At 47.4% G+C, this 26,045-nt stretch overlaps 10 protein-coding genes across 10 annotated transcripts; 8 read left to right on the top strand and 2 right to left on the bottom strand.

The window, feature by feature from the left end:
* Window positions 1–293: 293 nt before the first annotated feature.
* On the top strand, window positions 294–932 carry BC939DRAFT_298606 (uncharacterized protein). The gene has a single exon (XM_051551364.1). It carries the CDS (start codon window positions 555–557, stop codon window positions 873–875), a length of 321 nt encoding a protein of 106 aa, XP_051408251.1. The 5' UTR covers window positions 294–554; the 3' UTR covers window positions 876–932.
* Window positions 933–1,626: 694 nt separating this feature from the next.
* BC939DRAFT_298568 (uncharacterized protein) lies at window positions 1,627–2,512 on the top strand. The gene is made up of 2 exons (XM_051551361.1): window positions 1,627–2,208; window positions 2,296–2,512. The coding sequence occupies exons 1-2, from the start codon at window positions 1,754–1,756 to the stop codon at window positions 2,462–2,464; spliced, it is 624 nt and encodes a 207-aa protein (XP_051408250.1). The 5' UTR covers window positions 1,627–1,753; the 3' UTR covers window positions 2,465–2,512.
* A 3,128-nt stretch (window positions 2,513–5,640) lies between these two features.
* On the top strand, window positions 5,641–8,858 carry BC939DRAFT_415295 (uncharacterized protein). Its single transcript, XM_051552994.1, has 5 exons — window positions 5,641–6,082; window positions 6,170–6,256; window positions 6,360–6,981; window positions 7,103–7,193; window positions 7,319–8,858. The coding sequence occupies exons 1-5, from the start codon at window positions 5,783–5,785 to the stop codon at window positions 8,802–8,804; spliced, it is 2,586 nt and encodes an 861-aa protein (XP_051408249.1). The 5' UTR covers window positions 5,641–5,782; the 3' UTR covers window positions 8,805–8,858.
* Window positions 8,859–10,917: 2,059 nt separating this feature from the next.
* Window positions 10,918–11,778, top strand: BC939DRAFT_298506 (uncharacterized protein). Its single transcript, XM_051551358.1, has one exon. The coding sequence runs from the start codon at window positions 11,009–11,011 to the stop codon at window positions 11,534–11,536; it is 528 nt and encodes a 175-aa protein (XP_051408248.1). The 5' UTR covers window positions 10,918–11,008; the 3' UTR covers window positions 11,537–11,778.
* A 1,287-nt stretch (window positions 11,779–13,065) lies between these two features.
* Window positions 13,066–15,205, top strand: BC939DRAFT_298521 (WD40-repeat-containing domain protein). The gene is made up of 5 exons (XM_051551359.1): window positions 13,066–13,093; window positions 13,213–13,787; window positions 13,922–13,958; window positions 14,147–14,544; window positions 14,641–15,205. The coding sequence occupies exons 2-5, from the start codon at window positions 13,216–13,218 to the stop codon at window positions 14,894–14,896; spliced, it is 1,263 nt and encodes a 420-aa protein (XP_051408247.1). The 5' UTR covers window positions 13,066–13,093; window positions 13,213–13,215; the 3' UTR covers window positions 14,897–15,205.
* Window positions 14,596–15,855, top strand: BC939DRAFT_298533 (uncharacterized protein). The gene is made up of 2 exons (XM_051551360.1): window positions 14,596–14,843; window positions 14,921–15,855. The coding sequence occupies exon 2, from the start codon at window positions 14,939–14,941 to the stop codon at window positions 15,791–15,793; it is 855 nt and encodes a 284-aa protein (XP_051408246.1). The 5' UTR covers window positions 14,596–14,843; window positions 14,921–14,938; the 3' UTR covers window positions 15,794–15,855.
* A 120-nt stretch (window positions 15,856–15,975) lies between these two features.
* Window positions 15,976–16,830, bottom strand: BC939DRAFT_401762 (dual specificity protein phosphatase CDC14B; the record flags this gene model as incomplete). The annotated part of the gene is made up of 4 exons (XM_051552626.1): window positions 15,976–16,144; window positions 16,285–16,427; window positions 16,518–16,610; window positions 16,708–16,830. 4 exons carry the CDS (start codon window positions 16,828–16,830, stop codon window positions 15,976–15,978), a joined length of 528 nt encoding a protein of 175 aa, XP_051408245.1.
* A 2,646-nt stretch (window positions 16,831–19,476) lies between these two features.
* BC939DRAFT_496092 (major facilitator superfamily domain-containing protein) lies at window positions 19,477–21,947 on the top strand. Its single transcript, XM_051559672.1, has 6 exons — window positions 19,477–19,773; window positions 19,891–20,219; window positions 20,318–20,843; window positions 20,938–21,280; window positions 21,382–21,449; window positions 21,551–21,947. The coding sequence occupies exons 1-6, from the start codon at window positions 19,646–19,648 to the stop codon at window positions 21,855–21,857; spliced, it is 1,701 nt and encodes a 566-aa protein (XP_051408244.1). The 5' UTR covers window positions 19,477–19,645; the 3' UTR covers window positions 21,858–21,947.
* A 154-nt stretch (window positions 21,948–22,101) lies between these two features.
* Window positions 22,102–24,069, top strand: BC939DRAFT_463685 (TLC domain-containing protein). Its single transcript, XM_051557269.1, has 4 exons — window positions 22,102–22,416; window positions 22,592–22,899; window positions 23,193–23,389; window positions 23,515–24,069. Exons 1-4 carry the CDS (start codon window positions 22,263–22,265, stop codon window positions 23,969–23,971), a joined length of 1,116 nt encoding a protein of 371 aa, XP_051408243.1. The 5' UTR covers window positions 22,102–22,262; the 3' UTR covers window positions 23,972–24,069.
* Window positions 24,070–24,073: 4 nt separating this feature from the next.
* Window positions 24,074–25,955, bottom strand: BC939DRAFT_463682 (CRAL-TRIO domain-containing protein). Its single transcript, XM_051557268.1, has 3 exons — window positions 25,409–25,955; window positions 24,704–24,998; window positions 24,074–24,590 (listed from the first exon to the last, which is right to left on the bottom strand). The coding sequence occupies exons 1-3, from the start codon at window positions 25,724–25,726 to the stop codon at window positions 24,169–24,171; spliced, it is 1,035 nt and encodes a 344-aa protein (XP_051408242.1). The 5' UTR covers window positions 25,727–25,955; the 3' UTR covers window positions 24,074–24,168.
* Between the last annotated feature and the right edge of the window lie 90 nt (window positions 25,956–26,045).

The raw sequence follows: 26,045 nt of genomic DNA, 5'->3' as shown, positions 1-26,045 counted from the left end.
CAAAAAAGATAAGAGAGATATGTCGTGACATTTCATCTAAATCATCACTGCCTTTGCATGTCAACGTTTCATTATCCGATTTATTAAAGCGCTAATGTGCCTTAACGTTCATGTATCACACGCGTAATCTATTTTTTTTTGAATCTATGTTTTGCAGATCATGCTGGTATTTCACTTTCTCCAATAAATGCGTCGGCTAATTCGTCTGGCCTCTATTTATACATGTATATACTTGACAGAAACCATCTGAACTCTCGTCCATTACTGCCTACCAGATATCATGAGCGTGATATCAAATTCTCGCTGCTTTCCTACATATAAACAGATACTGCATGACAACAACGTCGACAAAAAACCTTTTCCGCGAACATGAGTGTGTCTATATTCCCACGCATAACTATGGGAAAGATCATGGATGAAACGTGCGCCAGGATTCCTCTTTTACGCCATCAACTGATTGTGAGTGATCGGAACAACACAGACATATATGTTTTCTATCTGTCCCTGGCGACGCCTTGGACATTTCGCTCTTGAAAACCAGCAATGTTATCTTTATGCGTTATGTCCAGCAGCCTCTCTTCCTGGACACGTCTGAGGGCCTCTGCATCGGGGATACAGCCTTTTTCTATGGAGTGCCACACTCTCTATCCACCATTTTCGACACACATTGCGCTATTATCCCACACGTCCGCAAGAAGTGTGACAATCAAGCTTCTCTACGTTGTGCTACGTGCAAACAGACTTTCCACTGCTCGCGGGAATGCCAGATTAACAACTGGCCGGACCATAGATTTATGTGTCGCATATTGATCCTGGTTGGCCCTGTCACAACTCTGGACCACACTCGATTTACAGATTATGTGCCCTTCAACTAAGTAGCTTCAGTAAAGAAGTTTGTTCTGAAATAAAAGACCTTATGAAAAAGTGAGGGAGAGTCAGTTAAAACCCGGTCGTATAGTGTGGCACCTAATATGTAAAAATAAAGGCGATCGCATGGACCTCGTGCCTGAAAAACGAACAGCCAAAAAAAAAGGTCCGTTCATTTCAAAAGCATCTCAGTGGCCACTTGATATCTTGATCTCACCAATTCATTTTACAATTTTTCTTGTTTCATCTTACTCTTTCTATCTCTTCCACTCACACCCAAGCACACCCAAGCATGACAACTCCTTTGATCCAAAAGAAAGACAGCACATCCTTTTCTAACCCTCTTTGCGTTATTCTGTTTCTGTTTTCTTTGCATCCATCTCTCTCTCTCTCTCTTGCTCTGTGCACTTCCCTGGGTGAGGCGTTATTCTATTCCAATGTCACACAACTCTTTCTTTGCTAGCCTCTCCCGCGGAACTCTTGAACCTTCGTTTACATTGTACAGGGCTCATAGAAGACTTTTGCCATTTCCTTATTCACCGCTCTCCTTGCTTCGCCATTTGTTCTTTCATTTCCTTCCTTCCTTTCTTTCTTCCCACTCCCCACCCTCCTACTTGTCGCCCTGCAACTAACCATTCGAACATCCTAAGCGCGGTTCGAACATGGATGATGACAACAGGGATGAGACGGGCTACGTCGCCGTGGACATGCCAGGCGAATCTGGATCCTTCTCGACAAGGCCGACAAAGCATCGGACAAAGTACCGGCCGCCATGGGTTTTGCGGAAATCATCATCAACTATTGCATCCGCCAAGAAGAATGCGAAGAGGATTTTCATTTTTAAGCTCCACTCACCCAGTGCCTAAACCTTCTAGTCTTGTCTCATATGGACATTGCATTGAGAATTCTGCGGAGGCTCGCCTACTTTCCCGTCAAACATCGTTCGCTTGTCGATCACCACGCCATTGTCCACCTCCCCGAGTTTCGATCGCGATTCTGGGCGCTGAACAAGCGATCTCTGAGCGAGTGCAAAAATCCAATCCTGCAGCTGAATTGTAACCTAGAAGACAAGACGCACACCCTACAGAATGATAGCATTGTTTGCGAGAAATATATTGCATCCTTTAGTATGTTATGGCAAATAACTATCCAGCCGAAATCCCAAGCAGCTGTTCCCAAATGGAAGGTAGAGGATCCAATCTTTCCCTCTTGGATACACATCATCGGCCAAGCTGCCTGGGTACTCTTCAACCTTGGGCTAAAGCCAGTAGTGAAATACCACAAATTCACTCCGGTGTTACTGGAACACCCCGCAATCGACCCTCTGGTCGACTTCAGATGGTAAGAAGCAGGATTTCATCCGATGGTTCTCTTCTGCAATCCAGAGAGGATCAATCATTTCTAAAAGGCTACTTGTCACTCATTTAGGAACACTATTGGCTTCTACTACTGGCTCTTCCACTTTTTTTTGGCAGTGCGTCTACTACCTGCTGATTTTGGTAGCCGTATTCATGCAGGTGTATACACCCGGCCATGGTTCACTCGTCGGTGTCTTTATTGCAGCCATCATCCTGGCAACTATCTTCCTATATCTTGAAATACGTCAATTTGCCCCGCAGTGGAGGATGGCGATACTTCTCGTAAGGACAATTACTACATAATAATATTATTTTATTTGTCTGGTTTTATTAATGACCGAATGTACCATATAGGTCGCCATACAATTTTGTTGACCTGGCCGTGTTTGCGCTTCCCATGACTAGCGGTATGAATCAACTCATCAGCATTGCCAGCGATAATCCAGATGGGAACACATCGGTTCTCAGCTTCTCAGTACTCTTTATCGCTCTGCACTTTGTAAGGATCACGCTTCTGCCTGTTCAAGAAGAGACATGTATTTTGCTTCTTTAAAATGCCTAACACTGTTATGACATCTTTTTTTTTTTTTTTTTTTTTTCTAGCTATTTGAGCTAAGCATTAACAAGAGCGTGTGCCGTTTCATTACTATCATCCTCCGCATCATTTGGAAAATCCGTATTTTCTTTTTTGTCTTCACTTTCGGAATCCTGGCCTTCACGGCAGCCCTTTTACATGTACTCCACGCCTGTCCAGTAGATAGCTGTTCGAACCCGAATCCATCCACTTTCCCGACCCACTTTTATCGCGCCATCTCGGCTACATATTTTTTTATGGTGAGACGCAATAGTCGGTATTGGGCGCGATAGTAATTGTTGTAGTCGATAAGCTTCGCATCTACTCTCAGTTAGCATCTCATCTCCGTCGCTGACCTCCATTGTGCTTCTCGCCTCAATTTCTATCTGAATGGAAGACGGTATGATCCAGTCAGTGACGATTTCGACAACGATAGCTGGGCACTCATAACTGGGCATTCCATACGGTGGTGATCGTATTATTCTTCTTCACGGCCATTCTCTTGCTCAATGTGCTCATTGGTAAGACCGACCTTTTGTTTTTACTAACTTCAGAACATTAACATCAATTGAAATGCTAATTATAACATACCACTACCCATGGTCAATAATAGCATTAATAAATGCTGCTTTTATCGAAGGTGACGAAACGTGGCACTTGATACGGCTCGAGGCTAGAATGCGCATTGTTGAAAGCGCAGAGAATATGTCCTACAAAATCCCAGGTAAGAGAAAATAGTTCGCGGATCGGCGTTCCCATAACCTATTGTGTGCTTGACAAGGACATGCCCTGTCAAAGCAGTTTTTACTGTCGCTCTTGTTAATATGGTTGAAAATAATAGGTTTCAGGAGGGACTGGAATTACTTCCCAAATGCGATTTACTACACAGAATTCAAACGGGACAAACCGTTACCAGGGGAACTGTAGATGGTACAGGAAGAGCAGAATAGAAACGTAGAAGACCTGAAAAAGGATATGGCGGCATTGAACGATCAGCTAGTTCAATTGGCAGTGTCAGTGAATAAGGTGGCGGCACTGCAGGATCAACTAAAGGAGCGACAAACATCATTCGAGGCCAAGTTTTCAGAGGTCAAGGAGGCAGAAGAAAGACGATTTGCAGAGTTGAAGGAATTTCTACTGACCAACTTAACAGAACCTGGCAAGCACGTTAGCAGTAGTACGTAGAAGAGGAGAACCACACAACATTTAAACATAGTCTGCTTCTTGACCATGGGCGTTGTTTCAGACATATATCGCAGCTATCGTGTGCACTCCTAGGGCAACCCTTTATTTTCGCTGGAAGAATGGTGCATGACATAAACGGAAACTCGTGGGCGTAGGAGCAGTTCAGACCTTGTGAGTTCGTCTACAGGATTTTCTTCAGACCGAACCCAGGCAACAGAGATGTGTAGAAAGTGTCACTTTGTCTATTAGTTCTTAATAAAGAAATGGGAAAATAGAAACATATGACTTTTAAGAATTATCTGTTTAAATATGAACATTGCCAGAACAAGGATCACATCGCCTGCATAAATGTGAATGTTTGCACAGCGAAAAATGTGCGCAACTTTACGTTACACAAGAAAAAATGGGCACAGTCAGTCGAGCCTCAAATATCCGAACGATACACAGTCAAAATCGTTCGGATAAAAATTAGGTTTTAATGAATTGATTGTATTCAGAAACTCGCAGAAAATATATACCCCACTTCCCGGGGCTCCCTAAATGCAAGGCCGAACGAATGGCTGACTCGCCTAGCTTTCCTCAATTGCACGGCCCCGAACAAATGGTTAAACAAATGGCTATGAAATTTGAAGACATCGTTTATTAAGGAAAGGGTCTGAATGAGTGCCTGAATGAGTGCCTGGATGAGTGGTGGTGTTTGTTCGAGGCCGTGCAATTGAGGAAAGCTAGGCGAGTCAGCCATTCGTTCGGCCTTGCATTTAGGGAGCCCCGGGAAGTGGGGTATATATTTTCTGCGAGTTTCTGAATACAATCAATTCATTAAAACCTAATTTTTATCCGAACGATTTTGACTGTGTATCGTTCGAATATTTGAGGTTCGACTGACAGACAGCCTTCCAGAGTGAGAGGGGAGGGGAAGGGAGGGGAGCGAAGTTACAGTGAAAGAAGGAGTGATGAGGTTGTCTTTCGATGATGGAGAGGGTGTGAAGTTATCAATGACGCTAGGCGATTGCTTACGGTGATTGACCATATTTTTCAAGACGTTTTTTGAAGCATGGAAATCGAGTTCCTGTCGATAAAGGATAAGTACTGTAAGCTGTGGCTTAGGCGCGATACTGTTGCGCTTGGAGATAGTTCTTTTACAGTTGTATGGAGTAAGGAAACTCCCAATCTGAATGCTCGAATAATTTGTGTTCCACACTGAACACAAGGGTCTTACGCACAACTACGCTTCTTGTTCAATGGAACCATAATTCATTATTGATATATCTAAGTAAAAAAGGGTACCTGTAGCGAGTGATCAGCACAACGGTTTTCTTGTTCAACTGGAACAAGGAATAAAAGACCGCTGGCTTCGATCCTCCTTTTATACAGGCACAACCCCAAAACCTAATATCGAATCCTGCGTACCCTCGGTGGCTGCTGGCCAACAATACATATCATTCTTCTTCTGCCAGATTACCTTCGGCATCAAGATAATAGCAAAAGTCCTTCTCAGGATCGTTTCCAAGCTGCCTCTTTACAGGAGCATCCGACAGATGACAGTCCAGCCACACGGTCTCCGTCTTACTGGCCAGCAGATTGTTGTTGGAGACAGGCATAATTGATTTATATATCTCTTCTTGACATTTCGTTTTGATCGATTAATCCAGACACGCTGATCTCCAACATTTGACAGTTTTGAAAATATAGTTTGTGGTCACGCCAAAGCCACAGCAATAACATACTTTTTTTTGTATCAACCATTCCACTCTTCATTGGACGCTTCACCCATTCACTCTCGTTGACCACCACCACCATGGCCACAAACAACATTGTCGCCGACTTTGAGACCTGGCAAACATCTCTCTTTGGTATCCTGGTCAAGGCTACTAGGGCTGCCAACGCTATTCCCGCTAGCGATGTCAGCTTTTACAAGACCCTTGATCATTCTTTCGCCGAGAATATGAACGACGCCTCGACTGCGACCCTGGACCTCTGCAACGGACTCCTGCGTCAGGCCGCTGGCCATCAGACTGAGCAACTTAAGGATGGGGACGATGTGGCCGACCGCTACGACATTATCGTGGACGCTGTCGACAACATGCTGGAGAAAGTGGTATGGAATCTAACACAATTCTTGAAGTTCAACTGCTCAATGCTGTCTCGTGGCGATGATTAATTGGATGGTGTTATTTTGTTGTAGGATGTTGCTCTGGATGAGATGAAAGCTCCGCGAAAGAAAGGAGCACCCGCCATTCCTCAAAGTACCCCCATTGTCGCTTCTGCCAAGGTATGGGAAGACTCGTTCGTGACACTAAATGGTCTACAGATATCTGCCCGGGTGTTCGTGCTAATGCTACAAGATCTTGCCCTTGATATCCATTTCCGATTAGAATGACAGGCTGGAATACAAACTGATTCACGCCCAAAACATTGCTCGACCTCAGCTGCGATTCCCTGATCCAGTCGACAATTCGTCTACTCCCTTCCTGCGCAAGATCACATACAAACCCAATGCAAAGGTGGATCTCAGTTATGGCATGGATCGTACGTCGACTGACTCTTTCTCATCGGAATTAATGGTGCAACCCCACCCTTACGAGTATGAGATCAAGCACTTGGATTATCCTCAGCACATGTTTGAGCAGAGACCCGAGCAACTGTATACGCCCTTTGATCAGACATCGCCAATCTGGGTAGACACGGAGGAGGCGCTCAAAGACATGTGCAAGGCTCTGGAGATGCAGCGGGAGATTGCTGTTGATCTGGAACACCATAACTACCGATCCTTTCAGGGCTTTGTCTGTCTGATGCAGATCTCGACTCGTGATCAGGATTATATGATCGACACACTAGAGCTCCGAGGATCATTGCACCTCTTGAACCAGTCCTTTACGGATCCCAATATCGTCAAGGTCTTGCACGGAGCAGAGTCTGATATTATCTGGCTGCAGCGAGATTTCGGTGTCTACATCGTCAACCTGTTCGACACCTATCATGCTACGAAACTGCTCGGTATGTTTCCTAGTATTTATCGATACAAGCTTTGTGATGATCGGGGAGTACATTACTATTAACTGATTACCCGCCTATTATCTTTTTTTTTTTTTTTTTTTTTTGCAACCCGATCCAACAGAATTCGGAAGCCATTCGTTGGCCCATTTGTTAAAACTGTATGCGGACTTCGACGCGGACAAGAAATATCAGCTGGCTGACTGGCGTATTCGGTAAACACGAATTGCTTATGCATTTATGACACTGCTGGACAAATTACTGCTAGCATAAAGCCTTTTTTTTTTCTTTCTAATACTGAAACCTTTTACTACTCTCATTCGCATACTCTGGATCATAGCCCATTGCCGAAAGAGATGCTCAATTATGCGCGCTCGGATACCCATTTCTTGCTTTACATCTATGATCGTATGCGAAACGCCCTCCTGGACAAGTCCAACCCAACAACGCACAACCTTCTGCGTGCGACCCTGCTTCGCTCTTCAGAAACGTCGCTTCGACTACATGAGAAGGAGGTATACGATGCAGAGGGAGGCGATGGCGCTAACGGATGGAGGAATCTTTACTCGAAATGGAACCGGGCGCTCAACAACATGCAGTTTGCGGTGTTCAAGGCAGTCCATGCCTGGAGGGATCAGACGGCCCGCGACGAGGACGAGAGTATCCGATATGTTCTCCCAAACAACATGCTTTTCAAGTTGGCTGAGCAGATGCCAGAGGAGGCTTCGGAAGTGCTTGCCTGCTGCAACCCCGTTCCGCCGTCTGTCAGAATGAATGCGACCGATGTTGCCATGCTGATCAGCCGCACCAAGGCCAGTGTACCAACGATGCTGGGAGGCTTCAAGCCTATCGAAATTGATGTCCCAGTGCATGTGCGCTTTGACCCCAAGACAGGGCTCCAGTCAACAGAGGACGGCAAAAAAGCGACAGAAGGGTCATCATCTTCATTATTATCTCACAAAGCGACACCATTGGAGAGGGCAGCACAGGCTCAGGGTGGAAAGGTCATTGCAGCTGCGAGTTCGGGCATGTTTGGTCAAGGCTCAGTCCGGGCTTCTGCTGTTACCAGCAAGCCATTGGCTGATCCTACGCCCCTCATGGCCACTCACTCAGGTATGTTTGGGGACCTTATAGCTTCTAGGGCTTCTCAGGCGGAGGAGGAGGGAAAGAAGATTGCGCAACGGATCATGATGGAATTATCACACCGGCCGGCAGAAGCCGCACCTGTATTCAAGGAGGTCACCGATACCGCGGACCTGGAACCTGTCAAGACGCCTGTCGCAGATGCGAAGACAGAGGAAGAACAGCAGGAGGTGCTGTTCACGCCACAGGAAGATCGTGTCACTAAGCAAAAGAGGACCGATGTTCTCATGCTCTCATCCATGTCCACGAAGCGGTCCAGAGCCATTGACGAGGAGCGTGCAGAGCTTGCGCGGGAAGAGATTGGATCAGGTAACGCAGAAATTGCAGGCGGCGACAATGCAGAGGTGGTGTCGATCAAGAAGAAGAAGCCCAGAAAAGAAAAGTTGTCTGCATCGTCAGCCAGCGCGACACCTACGTCCTCAGCTGCCGTCTCGGGCGATGAGTTGCCAGAAGCCTTCAAACCATTTGATTACAACAGTGTTCGGTCAGTTGTGGATGAAGTAGTTGACAGCGCTGGCAAGAAGCGACAGAAGAAGAAGAAGGTCGAGGCGACCAACGAGCGCGCTGCACCCTTCGATCCTTATTCCAAACTGGAGGAAAAGAAGGACCTGAAGAAGAAGGACGCATCATTCTCGCGTAATCCGAAGTCGGGAGCGCGTAGTATGACCTTCAACACCAATTAAGTGGAGCCAGACTTCCGCACATTCTGCAAAAATAATAAACACATTGTATGCTACAAGACACAATGATGAAGAGTACGTGTTATCAAGTCATTCACCAAGGGTTCGAAGAATGGGCAAGCAAGCTCAAGCGCCATCGTTCCACGAGTATGTACATAATCTCTTGATATGCTACATAGGCAACAAAGCATGGTACACCAATTTTTTATTACATTACTATCGGAAAAAAGGAAGCCATCCCTGAGAACATGAGTGAGGGTCGGAATGGACGATAGTCCTGCTCATCGAGCTGAGCGCACCAGATGATTTGTTGACGTCAAGTTTCTTAAGTAGAGTGCTGTTGTTTTTGGCGGTTTATTATGGGGACTAGGGTCTGAATCACCCTCGGCTGTCTGTACTAGACGATTAAAACTTTTAGCGACATTAGTTTTGTCTTGACTTCTTGACTTGTTCCTAACCAACAACTTTTTAATATTCCAGCTTGGCAAGTAGTTTCATTCGTACTGCAACGCATCCAGCCTTAATACCTCAAGCTGCCGTCTTATTAACCAAGCCTTTATTTAACCAGGCCTTTGTTTTAGTCCGTGGTCCGTCCTCTGCTTCCATTGATCGTTCACTGTCCTTGTCATTCTACCGCTCGTTAACAACAGAAAGTGCTATATCAGCTTTGTATAGACTAATTGCCGTTTTCATATTTAACGCTCTCATGGCCCTCATTTGTTTGCAAAGGATGCCCACATGACTCTATTCAGCATTTGAAGGCCTGGCCAGCACGCGCTAACTCAAGGTCGCTGTAGAGAATAGAACGACCATTGTCCATCTCGGACAGATGCGCTTCTTGTCTTTTTATATCAAGTAATTCCCCAGCCAATTATCAATATCCTTTTTTTTTTTTTTTTTTTTGAGATCTTTGGCAGAAGACGATATGCTCCATGAGCTGCCCTGGAGTCATCGTGTATTGTGCATCCGGCGACTAAAGACCTAAAACTCACAGAAAAACAAGGTATGTAGAGCGCGTATTACTGTCGTATTTACTTTACTCTGACCAATCGAGCTCTTCTAGCCACTAGCACAATTCTCTTTTTGAGTGTTGTACATTGAAGACGGGGTCTTCGTTGTTGTGTCTGATATGGCGTCCATAGCATTAAAGCATCTCCGCGTTCGGTTTATTGTCTCTATTCAAATACTCTCTGTTCTTTGCCTTGGCTCTATCTGATATCGATCTTGGATGCATTACCCACTGTTTAAATACTTTGTCTATGATCTCCAAGCCCAAAACCAAACAGATGCTGCTATCGCCCAGCAAACCGACGCTCAGCTGAACGCGGGGGCCACCGATGCGATGGTCCATGGGCTTCACTGCAAACTCTCCGAGATGTTTGCTCAGAACAAAGTTACCCTTCACCTGAATGGTCCACCCACTGCGCAAAAAAGGAATGCGCATGATGGGAGAGCTGAAGTAAACCTCAAGCGGCAGTAGGGTGCCAACCACCCCCTCGTCCGATCGCAGGCTTTAATGAACCACTCCATGGTCCGCTCGACTCAAGTTCAGCAGCCATCGCTGACCCCGATTAACGCTCCCGCAACACCCATTCTAACAATCGGCGTTGCTATCCTCCTCCTATAGGTATTGTACCTTTACTTACACCGATAATTCGCTATCGAAAACCCAAGATTATCAAGGAGATCTAGAAGATCAAGCGCTTCTGGTAAACCGCCAGGGGATGCGTCTCCTCGACCGACCTCATATCCCGCCTCAAAAGCCTTGGTCGGGATGTACCGGCGGATCGGACGTGTGTATCTCTACCCTACCCCCGCCTGTATATGTCGCAGCAATAGACTCCGACTATCCTTTCCGTATGGTCGATACTTTCTTTCGCCGAAGCTCCTAAAACAGGTTCGGACTCAACCCATTGAAGGCTCGACCGATATCCTTCAACGGCTTGGTATCAGTGCAGTGATGTGGATCGTAGCTGGCATAGTCACCAAAAATGACTACAATGCTGAACATCTAGTCGCAACATAAGACTTTGACATGACTAGAAACGCCTACTCATTATCATATACAACTGCTGAATCAAAATTCGGACCACTGAAATATGTATCTACAACCCAAACTTCTAGTTCAATGGTTTTTGAGCTTCAACGTTTTCTACATATAGTCGTGACTAGATGCTCCGCACCATACGTCAAGAATGTGAGAGGATATGGTCTATCAAGTGCTAAGGAGCATCCTAAATGCGTGTAGCCTTACAGTGCCTCTTATTCTGCAGGGATATTGCGATACTATAACGAGTAGGCTGAACTTGCCGAGTCTACATCCGGCCGGCCATTGCGACGCCGCCTCTGATGTCTTCTTGAGGTACGAAGACCAGGATATCCTCGATGGCCTGATGTACGATGCCATCCTGGAGGTAAACGCCTTTTTGGTACGGTTCAAGGCCATGAGATATCGACCATTTCCCATTTGCCTAGTCCTTTGTTCTCCTACGACACAGACATCACGAAACAAGTACATGGCGCTGAGCCAGTACCGAGCCAAGATATACCGGACCCCACTGACCAAGTCTCAGGCACCCGCCCTAACTACTCTAACCTCAACTAAAGAGTCAACGAAAAGAGAAGGCAGAAACCGAAACTTATATTCAACCCGTCGCCTAGAGGTGCTAGGGCTATTCCCTCAGAGGCCACTGGTACGGATACACCCAAATCCAGGAATCGAGCAGCCATTATGAGCACGTCCCTCAAAGCCATTTTCAGGATAGTTGCGTTGAACTGCGGCACCCTTTCGACACAGCTAAGGGTCGGTTTGTCCGAGGTCATGAATGCTGACGAAGCAGAGCGGGACCGGTTCCACAAGGACGTCGTTCACATAATCTAAGAGATGGTACGTGCAGCGACAGACGCGCTCAGCAGGCGATTGCGGCGCACATCGGCGCTGCTATGGCGGCCCGCCCTGGTCTGATACGAGCAGACATCGATTTCAAAAGAGACAACTTGTCCAGCTTATCATCTTCCGCAATAATATCCTTTCTAATTATTCTCTGTGACATCATGGCCATCCACGACCAAGAGGCGCAACATTAAGAAAACCACGAGCGGATACCACGACCAATGGCTGTCTGAGGGAAATAACAAAGAGTTACAGGCGCATCCTTCTCAACGCGCATTAGACAATTCCAACGAGACCATGCTGCTCGGACGGCTCTGTCAAACTTCCTCAAGAATGAGTTACGATACTCGAGGGGTACAAGGCAGAAATCAACGCAGGATATTTCCGGAGGAAATATGTGTGGACAGAATCGTTCACCACTGATGGATGCGTCCTCAAACTGATTCCTTGCTCCTTGGTCAAGAAGCAGCCGAGTGGTGTTACCGTGCTGAATACAGCGAAATAGAAGATAGAAGACATTAAGATTGCCCTGGGAGACGAATACCAGATGGAGTGCCAACTAGGCAACTAAAGAACATACAAGGTTGTTGGAATTGACAACAGGGGTCAAGAAGACCGTTACAGCGGTCGTCCTCACCACGGCAGATTGGTCGCTGGTGCACTCCAGGGACAACAACCTATCATCATGAGCTACACGAGCTGGAGTAGACAATTCAAGCAATCGTATGCCTCCCAATATTACCACCAGCACCGGCGGCAGCCAATGTCGACCAAAGCACTGCCTGGAGATCGCTGCGCCTTTCGATCGAGAGACACATTGTATCGGTGCTAGAAGTGCAGCGACAACTCCGTTCCTTCTATCCGCACCAGCAATTCATAACAGCTTTAAAGGAGAAGGTAATACGACTGCATGAACTTGGCGATAATGGTTTGCGCAAAAAAGAAATTAATAACAGGGATTTATTACTATGATACGCATCAGTGGTGGCCCACAACATGCTTATAGTCCGTACTGATGAATGGAGGACCTCTATAGCATGTTGTCAGTGCGATATCTTAGGAAAGGTTGAGGGTCGGGCCATCAAGTGCCTACAATGCAACCAGTAAAAGGGATCGAGACCATAACGCTGGCTACAATATGGCTCGCGCCGCCCTCTGTCTTGTTGAGCACCAAGAGTGGCCCCGGGAGCTGAAGCATCCACAGCAACAGCAACAACAACAACACTAGGCGCCGTGTGGAGCGGCAGCATAGACGCAATGGGAAATGAAAAAGAGCTGTGTCACGATCTCTTGGACGGCAATTGAATTAAATAAGTAAGCGAATATCATATTGGAAAGGTTTTTTGCTTGTACCCGTCGGGCATCATCTCAACTCCATCCACTCACTCCTGCCATCTCCGTACGTAGTCCACATAGACCATCACCTTCCATTACACATCAACAGATTCGTCAACTGCCCCTTACTTACATCTTTACTCTCCCTCTCCCCCATTCTCCCCTGTTGCCGTCAGATCACAGGCCATGCAACTCCAGGCCGAGCGAGACCACTTTGTTCATAGTGGCATTGGTGGAGGTTCCTCCTCCTCCTCGCCCTCCTGTTCTCCACCCAAGGACTCGCCTTTGTCGGTCATAAAAGTCCACAATCTCAAGAAACCGAAAGCAAAGACCAAAGACAATGAGAAGGAGAAAGGGAAGGAGATTAAGCACGGGGAAGAAAAGGTGCAGGAAACGAAACATAAGGAGATGAGGCAGGAAACCCAGAAGGCCGTTGAGGTGATTGAGGTCAAGGATTTAAACATGAGCATGGATATGGATGTCGACATGGATACGGCGAAGGATGCAGCGGATACGGATGTAGATATGAAGAATAACAAGCGCAAGGAGCTCAAAGCCGGAAAGGCTATCTTCACTGTCGCCACCGAAGCGGCAACACCGGTCCTCTCAAGAGATACAAGGGTGACGCTGGATGCGTCTTACCTCTTGAAACAGCAGTTTGCGACTTCGACGCCACCCTCGTTTACTCCCTCGCTCGCTCCCTTGTCGGCAGCAGCTTTTTCTCAACTTCCCTCAGAACTCTTCTTCAATGTCTTGTGGTACGTATATGGCATGGCACGGCATGGTCACTTGTGCAGACATCCGTGCCAGGATGTATAATTGGACCCATAAGTTCAATGAGCCCTTTTTCATACCAACAATGCTCTTTTGGGATTGCGTCCTCGTCTCTTAGTCTTCTCGATGCCCTGGACTTAACTCGTTTGGCCCAGGTAAGCAAAGCAGCTCATTTTCATCTTTGAGCAGACTTTGAGATCAAAGGTCTCCCGGTGCACATCACACACGCACAAGGCGTCAGGTGGTAGTACCATAAAACAAACATCCGTGCCCCCGCAGTTCCTGTTCACATCCACCGTCGGTTCGTCTCGTGCTAATTGAACCCTCTCGCTCCCTTCTGTAGGTGAACAAGTTCTGCGCCAGAATGGTGAGCGATAATGGCGTTTGGAGAGTCAAGAGCAAACAGCATCCTCTTTTTCTGGAAAGACACATTCAAGGTCGGCGAGGAGTAGTACCTTGGCTGGAATATTACAAGTTCTTGCATCGAAACAGCAACATTGTCAAACAAAATTGGGCCGACGCAAGACCGCAGGCGGTCCATGTTCTTGAGGGCCATACCGGGCTTGTTTCTAGCTTAGAAACCTCCATGTGGACTCTTGTCACGGCCTCGATCGACTCGACCTTGCGTGTATGGGACCTACGGACTTTGCAATGCGTTCGGGTACTCCATGCGCAGCAACCATTGACTTGTGTCTCCCAATCCGAGATTGCCGGAGCGGCCTGTGCTAGGACGTCGTTTGGGTAAGGCGGACCGTAATCTCTAGCCTACAAAATCTTTCTCTATTCTTGTTGTTGGTATTCTAACCAAAATCTGCTGGTCGGCATTGTTGGCGATAGCGGTCTGTACGTCTGGGACATTCGAACAGGAGAGCTCATTATGCAGGATGACACAGCCATGCCTCAAACTGCCAGTTTTATGTACATGGACGAATGCTACATTGGATACGGTCAAAGCGACGGGGCTGTCACCGTATTTGATTGGAGCTCGAGGACGACACTCAAAGTCGTGGGTAGTTATCAGGCACACGAAGGCGATGTAGGTACCTTTGTTACCATGCTCGCCATCCTTCGATCCACCGTTGCTATAGCCTGACACTTGCGATTCATTTTTACTTAGGTGATTCATATAAGCATAATGAACCGCAAGTATGTAATCTCTGCCAGCACAAATGGAGAGACTTTGGTGTACTGCCTGAAGCGATCTTGCGTCATGGAGCGGATTTTGTTGCCGCATGCAACTCAAGCCATTCAGTTTACGCCAACAATTCACGGCGATAAAGTCATGTTCTCGACACGGGATGCGGTGTACGAGTATGAGCTCATGTTGGATTATCTCAAATCGGGGAGCGAGCAGGAATTTTTCAGTTTTGCGGCCAGCAGCTACCCGGATTCAACGGAAAAGATATCATCGGAGCAGCGCAGAGGGAAGGAGAATCAGGTCCCTTTGTCATCTAGTCATTTCGCTGCATCAAACCATCTGCGGATGGGTTGCGCTGTTGCTGAGGCATCAACATCGAACCACACCGGACCGGTCAGCCTACGACCGGTATCGGCATCATCTTCGCGCACCTCGACGTCGGGTAGAGTCTGGAAGACTTCCAACAGTCTGCTGTCTCAAATTCGACAACGTGTTGGCGGCACGGGCAAAGCGTTTGATCAGGAGCGATTGATTATACCCACGCGATTCCCTCGTGCAGCCAGCATCTGCTGCCTACCGCGCACCTGTCGTACGCTGGAGCATGGCACGACATCTGCGAGAGATTCGTACGGGATCTTCATGCCACTCAACTGTACGCGTCTTAACGAGATGTCGGTCTATACCAGGGCAACAAAGCAGATCAAACAGATACACGGCCCAGCTGTGGATGCGGTCCTGACGGAAGCTATTCGGAATCGATTCTATACAACGATGGAGTGCAACCAGCATTGTGCAGTGGTGAGTTCTGGCAGCAAGGTCTATGTCATCTCGTTCCTACCGCCAGATATCTAATTGCCAGTTATTTCAATAAATGATCGCATTTCTCAGAGCTTGGAAATACTTGTTCCTTGCAGTGATATATATCGCATGATAGTATTCTTAAGAAGCCTCTCTGTGTTTTATTTCTGTAATGCGGTGTCTATGTTGAGTCTAAGTACGTTGGGAAGAATCAAATGGAAATACCTCATGATGTCCTACAAGATGGTGCACTTTGATTTGCGAGACTTTCTCCGCTTGTAATCCATAATGTACTTAGTCTGCTTGGCATTTAAGGCCCCGCGCCTGCGCTCTCTCACATAGGCAATACTCTCCTCTGGGGTCATTCCTTCTTCAATCAATGCAATGACCACTAATAATGGTGCTCTATCCAAGGCGAATGCATGACAGAAACATATGAGCATACAATATAAGGGATCAACGACAGCAACTCAAACGACGGCTAATACACTTCGCTGTTGATAGAAAAAGCCGTGCAGATGTCCTGATATTTGAACGCGCCTTACCTCCCTAGTCCTGCCACGCAGTGCACCGCAATGGAGCACTCCGGTGTCTTTCCTTCGTCCGTACCGAATCGTGCCCGAACAAGGTCTATCCAATCGCGTGTGATCGCCGGAGGTGGGCCCTCACCGTCCCCAAAAGGCCAATCCTAAAGACAATAGCGAATATACAATATTGAGCAAACCATTCCGTGGGTACGATAAGAAGGAAGCAGAGGTGCGAAGTGTACTTCACTCACATAGACCTTGACGCCCAATTGATTCAGGGGAGTCGTTGTATAGGTAGGATCACATACACGGACCACGTCCTTGGCACAATGGCGCTCAAATTCCTAATTCACACATTGATGGAAGGATGTGTTCGTGAATCGCGTTGGGAAGAAAATTTGAAGGTCTAACATGTTCATGAGCGCACCTATCTCGACTTACAGAGATGTACAGTGCCAAATTGCTGTCGGAAGGCGCGTCCGAAACTAGGAAACGCATATGCTTATACTCGATCAGGGCCGGTCGGTTCAGGAGACGTGCTTCGCCGTAGGGGCGAGCCTGCATCTGTCTCTGTGATGTGAGCATGGCTTAAGCGATAGTCTTTGCTGCCGTGTGTGGAGTTCAGGGAGGTGTTCAGTCGAGATGGCTTGTCTGTGGAATTATCATTGACGAAGACCCACGCAACAAAACGTACATTAAGAGGATTGTTACACAGCCTTGTTGTTGCGCGATGCGAAAGAGCTGAGTGCTTGATACTGAAGTCGAGCAAGAAGGAAGAGGGGGGAGTAAGAGGAGAGGGAACAAGATGAGACGATTGAGAGGAAGGATGAGGGCGGGGGTGGAAATGAGGATGATGAGAGTGACGAGAATGATGGCCAAGTAGAAACGATGAGCAGTGCAGAACAAGGGTGAGGAAAGGGGGGAGGGGAGGAGGGGAGCATTGAGCGCCCGACCACGCTTCAGATACTTCGGCTAAGCCCGACCGCGCGAATCGTCGTAGCTGTTGTGTGCCAGGCACTCTTGAGTAACCAAGCATGGGACATGAGTACCCATCTAGCCCACATGGAACCGCTACAGTGCCAGCGAGGATCTAGGTGGGCATAGGCCGTGTAACCCTAGGACCCAGTATGAGCTAGACGGAGGAAATGGGAGTGTGATGTGGAGAGAGAAGAAAGCATTCTTTGCAGTAGAAATTGTGCCAACGTGCAAAAATTGAAATGCATTACAAGGTACAATAACCGAGTACTGATTCACTACACTGGCAGTTGAGCCAGTGGATGGCCATGAGTTGGGGAGATCAACCGACTTAACATGGTCATATCTCTGAGGGATTGGCAATACTCCTTAGCCTACGAAGATGGCAGCAGAAATGACTCTTGAAGTGGCGGGAGCCAGAACTACAACGACACTTTAATGCCACTGCTGCTAAGGATATTACTACCCCTTGAAAGATAATTAGCCATTGACATTTATTGACTCAGGTTGAAGTAAGTGGATTGGGATGATAACGAGGTGCAAAGAAAACAGAATAATGGCGAGAAATGGGCCGCTCACAATACTGAATCGAAAGCTATGGCGTAGCTATGCAGATTTTATACAGGGTAATAAATCGGGGTTGAACCTATGGTCAGTCGTGCAGTCGACAACGCATTTCTTCTGATAGCAGATACAGATGTGGGCGAAGCACCAAGAGAAAAGCATGGTAAAGCGTGTGTGATAATCAGGACACACGCAAGTACATTGGCACAGACATCACACGAGTCAGGGGCAAACAATGAAAGGACGCAAAAGGAAACTCATGGAATGCGAGCTGAGATCAGCGATCATTCAATCGAGACGCGATTGGCTAACTCTTTTTCATAATATTCTCCTTAGCTGCGTCTTTGCACCTCTACCTCCGCATGGAGTAGGTTTGCAAACCTGTCTTTGAGCGTACTGTTCTCAGCTTCAGTGCTATGGTAGCCTAAGTGTATATTTCTTGTACAACCTTGCCCGCTGCAAGATGCAAGGATACATAGCCTGGTATTTTTTGCGTCCATCCCGCCCTGGCCATACCACTCATTCTGGTGTCGTGCGTTTACCAGGACAGGTCAGTAACAGCTGTGCATAAAGTCAAGACATGTGAGTTTCTAATGCGCAGAAAAGGTCGTCAAAGGAAAGTTAATACAACATGAGTTAAAAGTCTAAAATAAGGTGGTAAATATCAAAGTCGGCGCCCCGTAGAATGGATGGACAGGAGAGTTTGTCTGAGTTTGGTCCGCACCTCTAATTTCTGACTCCACTACAAGTTCGAGGCCAGAGTTGCGTTGTAGAGAGCCATTGGATGAAGATTGTTCGAGCTACCCCAGGGGCTCTAGGAGTATCTCGGCAAAGCGACGAAAGGTGAATCTCCGCGTACGATGGTTCGCGGTTAAACTTGAGTCGCTCAGCAACACACAGTCGGCCTATGCACAAAAAAGCGGCTATAGGCACAACAACACTGATATAAACAACAACTGGGGGTACTTCTGGTAGTACTGCAGTTCCACAGAAGGACAGGAGTGGCTTGAGAAATAACGATTAAATAGATCTGATAAGTGGGATGACAATTGAATCTGATAAATAAAGTTTTACCCTAGTTTCTCTTACCCGGTCCAGTCTCTGTTTTGATCAGATTACTTTTTCCGGTCAAGGCAAGCTCTCACCTAGTCTTTGTAGGTCGTTCCCCGCTCGCCCCTTAGGTCCGTAGAACCCTTCCTGTTTTTCCATCTCCATTCTTTTTGTTTTTTTTTTTTTTGCCAAGGTTCTTCTCCGCCTCTCTTCGCCCCTAACTAAAACTAACGCCCTGCTTACAGAAAATGACGCTTCGGCGTGAACGCTAATAATTGTTGCATCTGATAAGGCCTCTCAGGGCCTCGACTTATCAGATGAAGAGTCTCCTCGCCGTACCCATTCTCTATCCGCTCTAACATTCTATTTGTTTCCCTCTCCCCTCCTCTCTGAAAAGAAATAAGCTTCTATGTGTAAACCGCCATATGGCCCCGATCGCTTCATTTAATGCATTGTAGCCGGGGTTATGTACGTGTATTCCAGGCATCAAAAGGATTCATCCACATAGTGGCGGAATAGAATCGGGCTTTGGTTCGCCTGCCTTGGCTTCATAGGCGCTTTACTCAAGGGTCTCTCACTTGCGCCGCTTGGCTGCTCATTCGGCCATAAAAGGACTCCTTACGAGCTTTCCCTTCCCTCTTCCCTCTCCTCTTCTATCCTTGCTCCGTTTCTGCTACTCTTCTCTGCGATACTGAATCGGCTAGGTCTTCATTCCGCTTCACGTCCTTCAGTTATCTCCTCCTTCCACCCTCCCGGTCATCTGCAAGCACAGCAACTTGACTCATACATAATGGAGAATAACACGGCCCTAGAGGAGAAAGGTGCTCCTGTTAAGAACATTGTACAGGATGACACTCCCACAAAGATCCTGGACCGCTCCTCCTTCACACACAGGCAGTACATGTACCTCGTTGTAGGGTAAGAAGTCTGTCCCGTGGGGATTGAATTTATTCCGCTTCCGAATCGATTATACGCTTCCAGGGATGGCAGGAAACAAGGTACTAACCCAGTACATCGCTGTCTTTTCATTGCCAGTGTGCTGGTCCAGGCCTTTTTGTACTCGTTCGAGGTGAACTTGATGTACGGCTGCCAAAGTAATATTGTGGCCGCCCTCATTTCCTCTTCGTTGATCAGTGTCCTCCCCACCATCCTCCAGATCCTGTCAGCGGCCCTTGTACCGTTCTACACTAAGGTGTCTGATGTCGTCGGTCGCGCTGAGGCTTTGACCTTCGCCATGGTTTTCTACTTGATCGGCTACACCATTCAGGGTACATCCAGCACCTTCAAGCAATACGCCCTCGGCCAAATTGCGTACGGTATCGGTTCAACTGGCATGTTGACCTTGACTCAAGTCTTGATCGCAGGTAACTTGATAACCTCATTGTATCATCGTCTTCTCATATCAACCATTGTCTGATGGTATGTATCAGCTTCATTAACTTGTATGCTGCCATCACCTTAGACACGACCTCGTTGATCAACCGTGGTATTGTCTTTGCGCTCTGGGACCTTCCATCAGCCGTCAACATCTTCGCGACCCAACCTCTTATCGATCCGCTGTCCGGACCTGGTCGCAACTGGCGCAACGTCTACCTCGTCGTCGGCCTTCTTTCCGCCGTTGGCGCTGTCGCGATCCTCACACCTCTTTGGTACCTGCAAAAGAAGGTTCAGCGCAAGGGCGTCAAAGTTCACCGACGATCTTTGGGCTGGTTGCTGCACGAATATGATGCTATCGGAGCCTTGCTGATCACTTTGGGTATGAGTCTTACGCTGTTGCCTATGATCCTTGCCAAAACCTTCGAGGGCAACTGGAAGAACGGAAAGATTCTCGGTATGTTCATTTCTGGAGTGATCGCGTTGGCACTCTTGGCTTTCTGGGAACTCAAATACACGGACAAGCCCATCATGCCCATGAGAATCTGGATGAACCGTACCTGCTTTGGTGGATTGGTCGTCGGCTTCTTCATGACTGTCATGGCCTCAATGAAGTAAGGAGACGCCTTGTCTTTTGTGTTGGCTGTGCTTTTTGCTGTGTAATTCACCGCAGCAGGCTAACTCCGCCTCTTTGCATTGTTCCTACAGCTGGATGTACTTTACTCTGTACTTAGTCGTGTCGCGCAACCTGGGCTTTGACGACGCATATTTGCTGGAACGTGGTTACCAAGTAGCATATCTGGTCTTCCAGCTGCTCACTGCGATGCTCATGAAGCGTTACAACACATACCGTCCGTTCATCTGGATTGGTATCGTTGTCCACACAGCTGGTATTGGTTTAATGATTCCCGCGCGTCTGCCAACGTCCTCGGATGCGTTTGTAGTCATTTCGCAGACAATTGTCGGTGCTGCAGGAGGAATGGCTAACATTGCAAGTTCCGTGGCTGTTACTGGTGCGGTGGGAAGGAAGGACATTGCAACAGTTATTGGTGTAGGTTACACAGCGTAATGTATTATCTATTGCATGTGCCAAGTGCACTGAGTATGGTTCTCACTTTTACTGGGCTTTCTTTTCCTCGTATAATACTACAGGTTACGCAGATTATGGGTTCTTTCGGAAGCGCCTTTGGCAATGCCTTGGCTGGAGGCGTCTGGACACAGTAAGGATATAGAACAAAATACCATGAACGATAAGCTGAAGGAACTACTTCTTTTCCGGTGTGCTGACCGCCAATACCCTTGCATAATCATAAAACGATAGGTATCTCCCACAAAGACTGGCTATGCACATCACGGGCCCTTATGACGAGTTCCTGGCCATGAACAGCCCGACTGTATACATTCCCAGCCTGGATGAGATGACTAGGAGCCAGCTTATCGAGGCATACAGCGACTCCCAGAAGCTGATGTCGATCATCGCTATGAGTTTGGCTGTCTTTGCCTGTGCGTGCACAGTACCAATGCAGTACGTCGATCTTCTCAAGGATCAAGCCCCGTCTATGGATTCTGCCGATTCTGATGCGCGTCTGGCAGATGCCACTGAAGACAAACCGGATGAGAAGTCTTAGGACTCCATCCACTATTAGTTCTTCCTTGGCTCCAGTTCCAGCTTTAATACTCTTTATATTTAGCATAATAATATTTCTGTAGTCCCTGTAGTCGTCGCTAGAGAGAGCAGACCATATTAAAGCAGCCCTAGCCTAACAGACCATTGCAAAACGAGCCCGGCATGACGAATGCGGATGAGTGTACAAAGTAGACGGCCGTTAAAAAAATGGGTAAATGTTTACGGCCAACCTTATTGAATTTTAACACCCTGATAATCCCTGGAGTCGTATGGTGTGAAAACTTGTTTACCGCCACTGTTTGTCCGCTTCTTCCTTCCATCCTTCTCATTCCTTTCATCCTTCTTGACTGATTCATTCCTTCGCTTTTTCCTTTCTTACGCCCCTTTATTCCTGGTTCTTCCCGTTATGGCCACATCCGCATCAAGAGTGCAGCCCCAGGGGAGCGAGAAGCACCTTGCCGGCCAGACTATCTACACTGGCAGCAACAGCTCCAGGCACAGCCCGCAGCAGCCGCATCGCAGGAAGGGTTTCCTGGGGACCATGGACCGACACCAGATTGGTAAGGGTCTATTCTAGTGTCTGATGGGTTTCCCCTGTATTTGTTCGTTCAATTGCTTCTTCCCTTGACCCTTTGGTCAATTCTGTCAATTCTGTACCGTAATCATGATAACGATGACAGCCGTTGATGCTTGCTTCCCTTTCTAAAAATCCTGACAACAAACAATGACTTATAGATGGGCCATTGATTGCCATCCTAGCGGTTCTGGGAACATATGCATTGTTCCCCAATTCGTTTGCGAAAAAGTTCTTGTTCTTCCAGGAGTACAACCCCATCTCAAACACCTACGAAAAGTCTTGGGAGGACCTCTACTTCCTGGTCTTTTGGATTACGACTTTTACCTTCCTCAGAGCTGCTGTCATGACCTATATCCTCGTGCCCCTAGCCCGCCGACTGGGTGCGACCAGCGAAAGAAGCGTCCTCAGGTTCGCGGAGCAAGGCTGGATCTGCATTTATTATTCTTGTAGTTGGGTCCTTGGCTTGGTAAGTCAGCCCACATTCCCGAACAATTTTTACGGGGCTTTTCGAAAAGAATATGAGAGCACAGGGAATGCAGGTTGATCAGCAACTTAAAGAAGTGCACAAGGACAGGAATGAGCCCACACTGGGATGTATGGATCGATAGGGCCTCAATGTGTTGTATATTTCTATATCCAGGATGCCATTATCCCCGAAAGCGCTTGGCAGGATTGCAGCCAGGGTACTTGGCTGCCTTTAAGAAATGAGCGATTGCTAACGGCATATAATTCCTCGCTTGCCATGCTTTTCATGTATAGTACTGCCTACAATTGACGCCGACATGGAATAACTGGTTTGTGTGGTTCCACACAGACCAGTTCTTTGACAGCTACCCGCTTACCGCGTTGCCTGTCATTACCAAATACTACTACTGGTTGCAGTTCTCGTTCTGGATCCAGCAAATGTTTGTGATGTGCATTGAAGCCCCTCGCAAGGATTTTTTGGCCATGATCAGGTTCGTGCAGATGCACCTCTTCATACTGCATGGCATAGCATCAGCCTAATCTTATCTATTTACTACAAGTATATTGTCATGTTCGTCATCATCTAACAATATTCTCTCGCTATTGTTACCGATAGCCATCATTTGGTCACCGTCATGCTCATTACCTTTTCGCTGACACTGAACGTCACCACATTCGGAACTGCGGTGTTTGTATCGATGGATTTGGCGGACATTGTGTTGTCACTGGGCAAGTGCTTCAAGTATATTGAGATGCCTGACAGTATTTGCGACCCGATCTTTGCCTGCTTCATGTTCATCTGGATCTACACGCGCCATTTCCTATATGGGTATATCATCTATGCCTGGATTCTTCACGGTGGCGAATATTACTCAAGGCTAACGCATTATGTCGTCACTGGGCTCTTGCTTGTGCTGCAGTCGCTCATGTTCTTCTGGCTGTGGTCCATCTTCAGGATCGTCTACAAGATGTTTTCCAGCAAAGGAGGCGTGGTTGATGATCGCAGCGAGGATGAGGAAGAGCAAGTGACCACACCAGCACCTGTGCGCCTTGACAGCAAACACAGCAGCTAGTCGGCCACAGTATCATTACCCTTCGTGCATTCGACACCCAATCGTACATCCATAGTAATTTATCTAATATTTAATAGTCTAAAAGGTTCATTTTCAACAGAATTCAGTAATATGTATGCCATGATGCTTTATTTGTGTCAGATTTATCTGTAAGGTGGTGTTTAGGAGGGGAGAAGAAGAAAACAGGAAATGAAGCCCTACGAAGCAACCGCATCTACATCGGGTGTCTGGTCTTTCTCCAGTGCGTTCCTGGCATCTGCAAGGACTTTTTCAGCAGTATTCCAGTAGGTTTCCTGATCATATTCGTAATCGGAGGTGCCCCCAAAGGCCTGTTCCAGCATGTCTTCTGGGATCATATCCAACAAATTCACATTATCCGATGCTCCTGAAGACGAAGAAGATAAGGCTCCTGCAGACGCAGAAGAAGAGCCCTTCTTGTGGACAGGAGTGGTGACAGTGCCGGCAGAGAGATCGATCTCGGATGCAGCTGCAGAGGAAGGGGTCGAGACAGCGGATCTGGGCTTTTGCTTTTTCATGTCTACGAAATTAATTTTCGCTTTTGTGACAGGGTCGATAAATGGCGAGATCAGCTTGTAGAAGGGGAAGAAGAACCATGGAGCTGTGGGATAGTAATGGGCGGTATATAGAGCGTGTAAGTTACTTTTAAACCAGAGCTCATCATTATGACAGAAATATACTGGTGGTGCCAATGATGTTAAAATAAGACCCTACCATGGATAATGTAGGCCTTGCCGAGACGCTCTGGATAGTGACTACCGAGAACGTGGATGATCTCACGAGCAACGGCAACACCGGGATTCTTGGTCATGGAGGAGCCAGCAAAATCAATGATGATGCACAGATTCTGGACACCCTCAGGCATGAGTGCGATGGCGAGCTCGAGATGGAAGACGACGTGGCGGATCTGCGCTGGCGAGGCGGCAGTGTTCTCGAGTCGAGGCTTCATGTAGAGCAGAGGCCGCGACTCCATGTCAAAGCCGGAGACGTAGAGCTTTCCAGGAGCGGTCTATAAATTCCATCGGTTTCGCAATTACAAAAGGTTAGTTTGTGTTCGTAGGATAAGTTATCATAAATCAGTTCTTGCCATCTCTCTCCCAAAGTTCTCTTGTAGCCCCTGTCTTGCTTGTGCTGTAGTCTTTCCAATGGTCGATGGCCCATGGTCCATGTTGATGCTGTTATTGTTATTGTTGTTGCTTGATAACAAATTATAGGTTTTCAATTGCATCGTTTCAATCGCAACCGCTCCTTTGCATACTCAGATCCCGTCTTAAAAAAAAAGCAAACAAACACAAAAATAGATGTACAAAGATAGTAATTCATTTGCTGGAGAAACAAGAAGGAGGGAGGAATGAAGAATGGTGATGATTACAAGCAGAAGGAATGAAGGAAATGAATAGAATGAGAATGATTTCTCACCTCGATCCAAATGCTGTTTTTGTCGGGGATGTCGGGCTTATACTGTTCCCTCCAGAGGATAGAATCCTGGACGGCCTGCTTGGACTCGTTGAGGTTCCACTTCTTGGACTTGAGGTAGCGGACGAGACAGTGGTCGTCGGCCCATCGGCGCTGGGCGTGGGTGTTTGCAACGGTGGTGTGGATATGGGTGCGGAGGGCATCGAGGGTTGCGGCCTGGGAGTCTGTCAGGGGCTCGGGCGGTGGAGGCAGACGACATTCCGCGGAGGGGGTGAGTCTGGGCTGGCGCTTTGACTGCAACGGTGTAACGGGGACAGCCATTGTGCTGTGTTGATGTCAGGGAGAAAGAGAGAGTGAGAGATGTGAGAGAGGTGGGTGAGTGAGAGAGAGAGAGAGAGGGGTAGGAGAGAGGGGGAGAAGGCGGGGGTGAAGGAGAAGAGAGTGATGTGCTACGGAGCTGTTTGCGATAAGAACGATGTTCTGTGGTGGGACATCTTTACTTCGGGATCAGCGTTCTGCCGGTTGTAGGCGGCACTGGGCCGACACGGTGGGAAACCAACAGACCACTTCTGTAAATAGACTATATTTCTTATATGTGTTCTGTTCCTGTGTCTGTTCCTGTTCCTGTACGACCTGGCTA

This window comes from Gamsiella multidivaricata, assembly GCF_025024155.1.
Source record: "Gamsiella multidivaricata strain RSA 2152 chromosome Unknown BC939scaffold_78, whole genome shotgun sequence".
In the NCBI taxonomy this organism is placed as follows: Eukaryota; Fungi; Mortierellomycota; class Mortierellomycetes; order Mortierellales; family Mortierellaceae; genus Gamsiella; species Gamsiella multidivaricata.
This window is presented reverse-complemented; position numbering and strand designations above follow the sequence as displayed.

Excerpts from the sequence above, each read along its gene's own strand:
- BC939DRAFT_298606 (XM_051551364.1), top strand. The coding sequence starts at position 555 with ATGCGTTATGTCCAGCAGCCTCTCTTCCTGGACACGTCTGAGGGCCTC.
- BC939DRAFT_298568 (XM_051551361.1), top strand. The coding sequence starts at position 1,754 with ATGGACATTGCATTGAGAATTCTGCGGAGGCTCGCCTACTTTCCCGTC. Across the intron at positions 2,209-2,295 it reads CCTCTGGTCGACTTCAGATG|GAACACTATTGGCTTCTACT; the intron begins GTAAGAAGCAGG and ends TCACTCATTTAG.
- BC939DRAFT_415295 (XM_051552994.1), top strand. The coding sequence starts at position 5,783 with ATGGCCACAAACAACATTGTCGCCGACTTTGAGACCTGGCAAACATCT. Across the intron at positions 6,083-6,169 it reads ACAACATGCTGGAGAAAGTG|GATGTTGCTCTGGATGAGAT; the intron begins GTATGGAATCTA and ends ATTTTGTTGTAG. Across the intron at positions 6,982-7,102 it reads TCATGCTACGAAACTGCTCG|AATTCGGAAGCCATTCGTTG; the intron begins GTATGTTTCCTA and ends CCGATCCAACAG.
- BC939DRAFT_298506 (XM_051551358.1), top strand. The coding sequence starts at position 11,009 with ATGGTCTATCAAGTGCTAAGGAGCATCCTAAATGCGTGTAGCCTTACA.
- BC939DRAFT_298521 (XM_051551359.1), top strand. The coding sequence starts at position 13,216 with ATGCAACTCCAGGCCGAGCGAGACCACTTTGTTCATAGTGGCATTGGT. Across the intron at positions 13,788-13,921 it reads CTCTTCTTCAATGTCTTGTG|TCTTCTCGATGCCCTGGACT; the intron begins GTACGTATATGG and ends CTCGTCTCTTAG. Across the intron at positions 13,959-14,146 it reads ACTTAACTCGTTTGGCCCAG|GTGAACAAGTTCTGCGCCAG; the intron begins GTAAGCAAAGCA and ends TCCCTTCTGTAG.
- BC939DRAFT_298533 (XM_051551360.1), top strand. The coding sequence starts at position 14,939 with ATGAACCGCAAGTATGTAATCTCTGCCAGCACAAATGGAGAGACTTTG.
- BC939DRAFT_496092 (XM_051559672.1), top strand. The coding sequence starts at position 19,646 with ATGGAGAATAACACGGCCCTAGAGGAGAAAGGTGCTCCTGTTAAGAAC. Across the intron at positions 20,220-20,317 it reads GACTCAAGTCTTGATCGCAG|ACACGACCTCGTTGATCAAC; the intron begins GTAACTTGATAA and ends CCATCACCTTAG. Across the intron at positions 20,844-20,937 it reads ACTGTCATGGCCTCAATGAA|CTGGATGTACTTTACTCTGT; the intron begins GTAAGGAGACGC and ends TTGTTCCTACAG.
- BC939DRAFT_463685 (XM_051557269.1), top strand. The coding sequence starts at position 22,263 with ATGGCCACATCCGCATCAAGAGTGCAGCCCCAGGGGAGCGAGAAGCAC. Across the intron at positions 22,417-22,591 it reads CATGGACCGACACCAGATTG|ATGGGCCATTGATTGCCATC; the intron begins GTAAGGGTCTAT and ends AATGACTTATAG. Across the intron at positions 23,390-23,514 it reads GATTTTTTGGCCATGATCAG|CCATCATTTGGTCACCGTCA; the intron begins GTTCGTGCAGAT and ends TGTTACCGATAG.
- BC939DRAFT_463682 (XM_051557268.1), bottom strand. The coding sequence starts at position 25,726 with ATGGCTGTCCCCGTTACACCGTTGCAGTCAAAGCGCCAGCCCAGACTC. Across the intron at positions 24,999-25,408 it reads AAAACAGCATTTGGATCGAG|ACCGCTCCTGGAAAGCTCTA; the intron begins GTGAGAAATCAT and ends TGGAATTTATAG. Across the intron at positions 24,591-24,703 it reads CAAGGCCTACATTATCCATG|CTCCATGGTTCTTCTTCCCC; the intron begins GTAGGGTCTTAT and ends ACTATCCCACAG.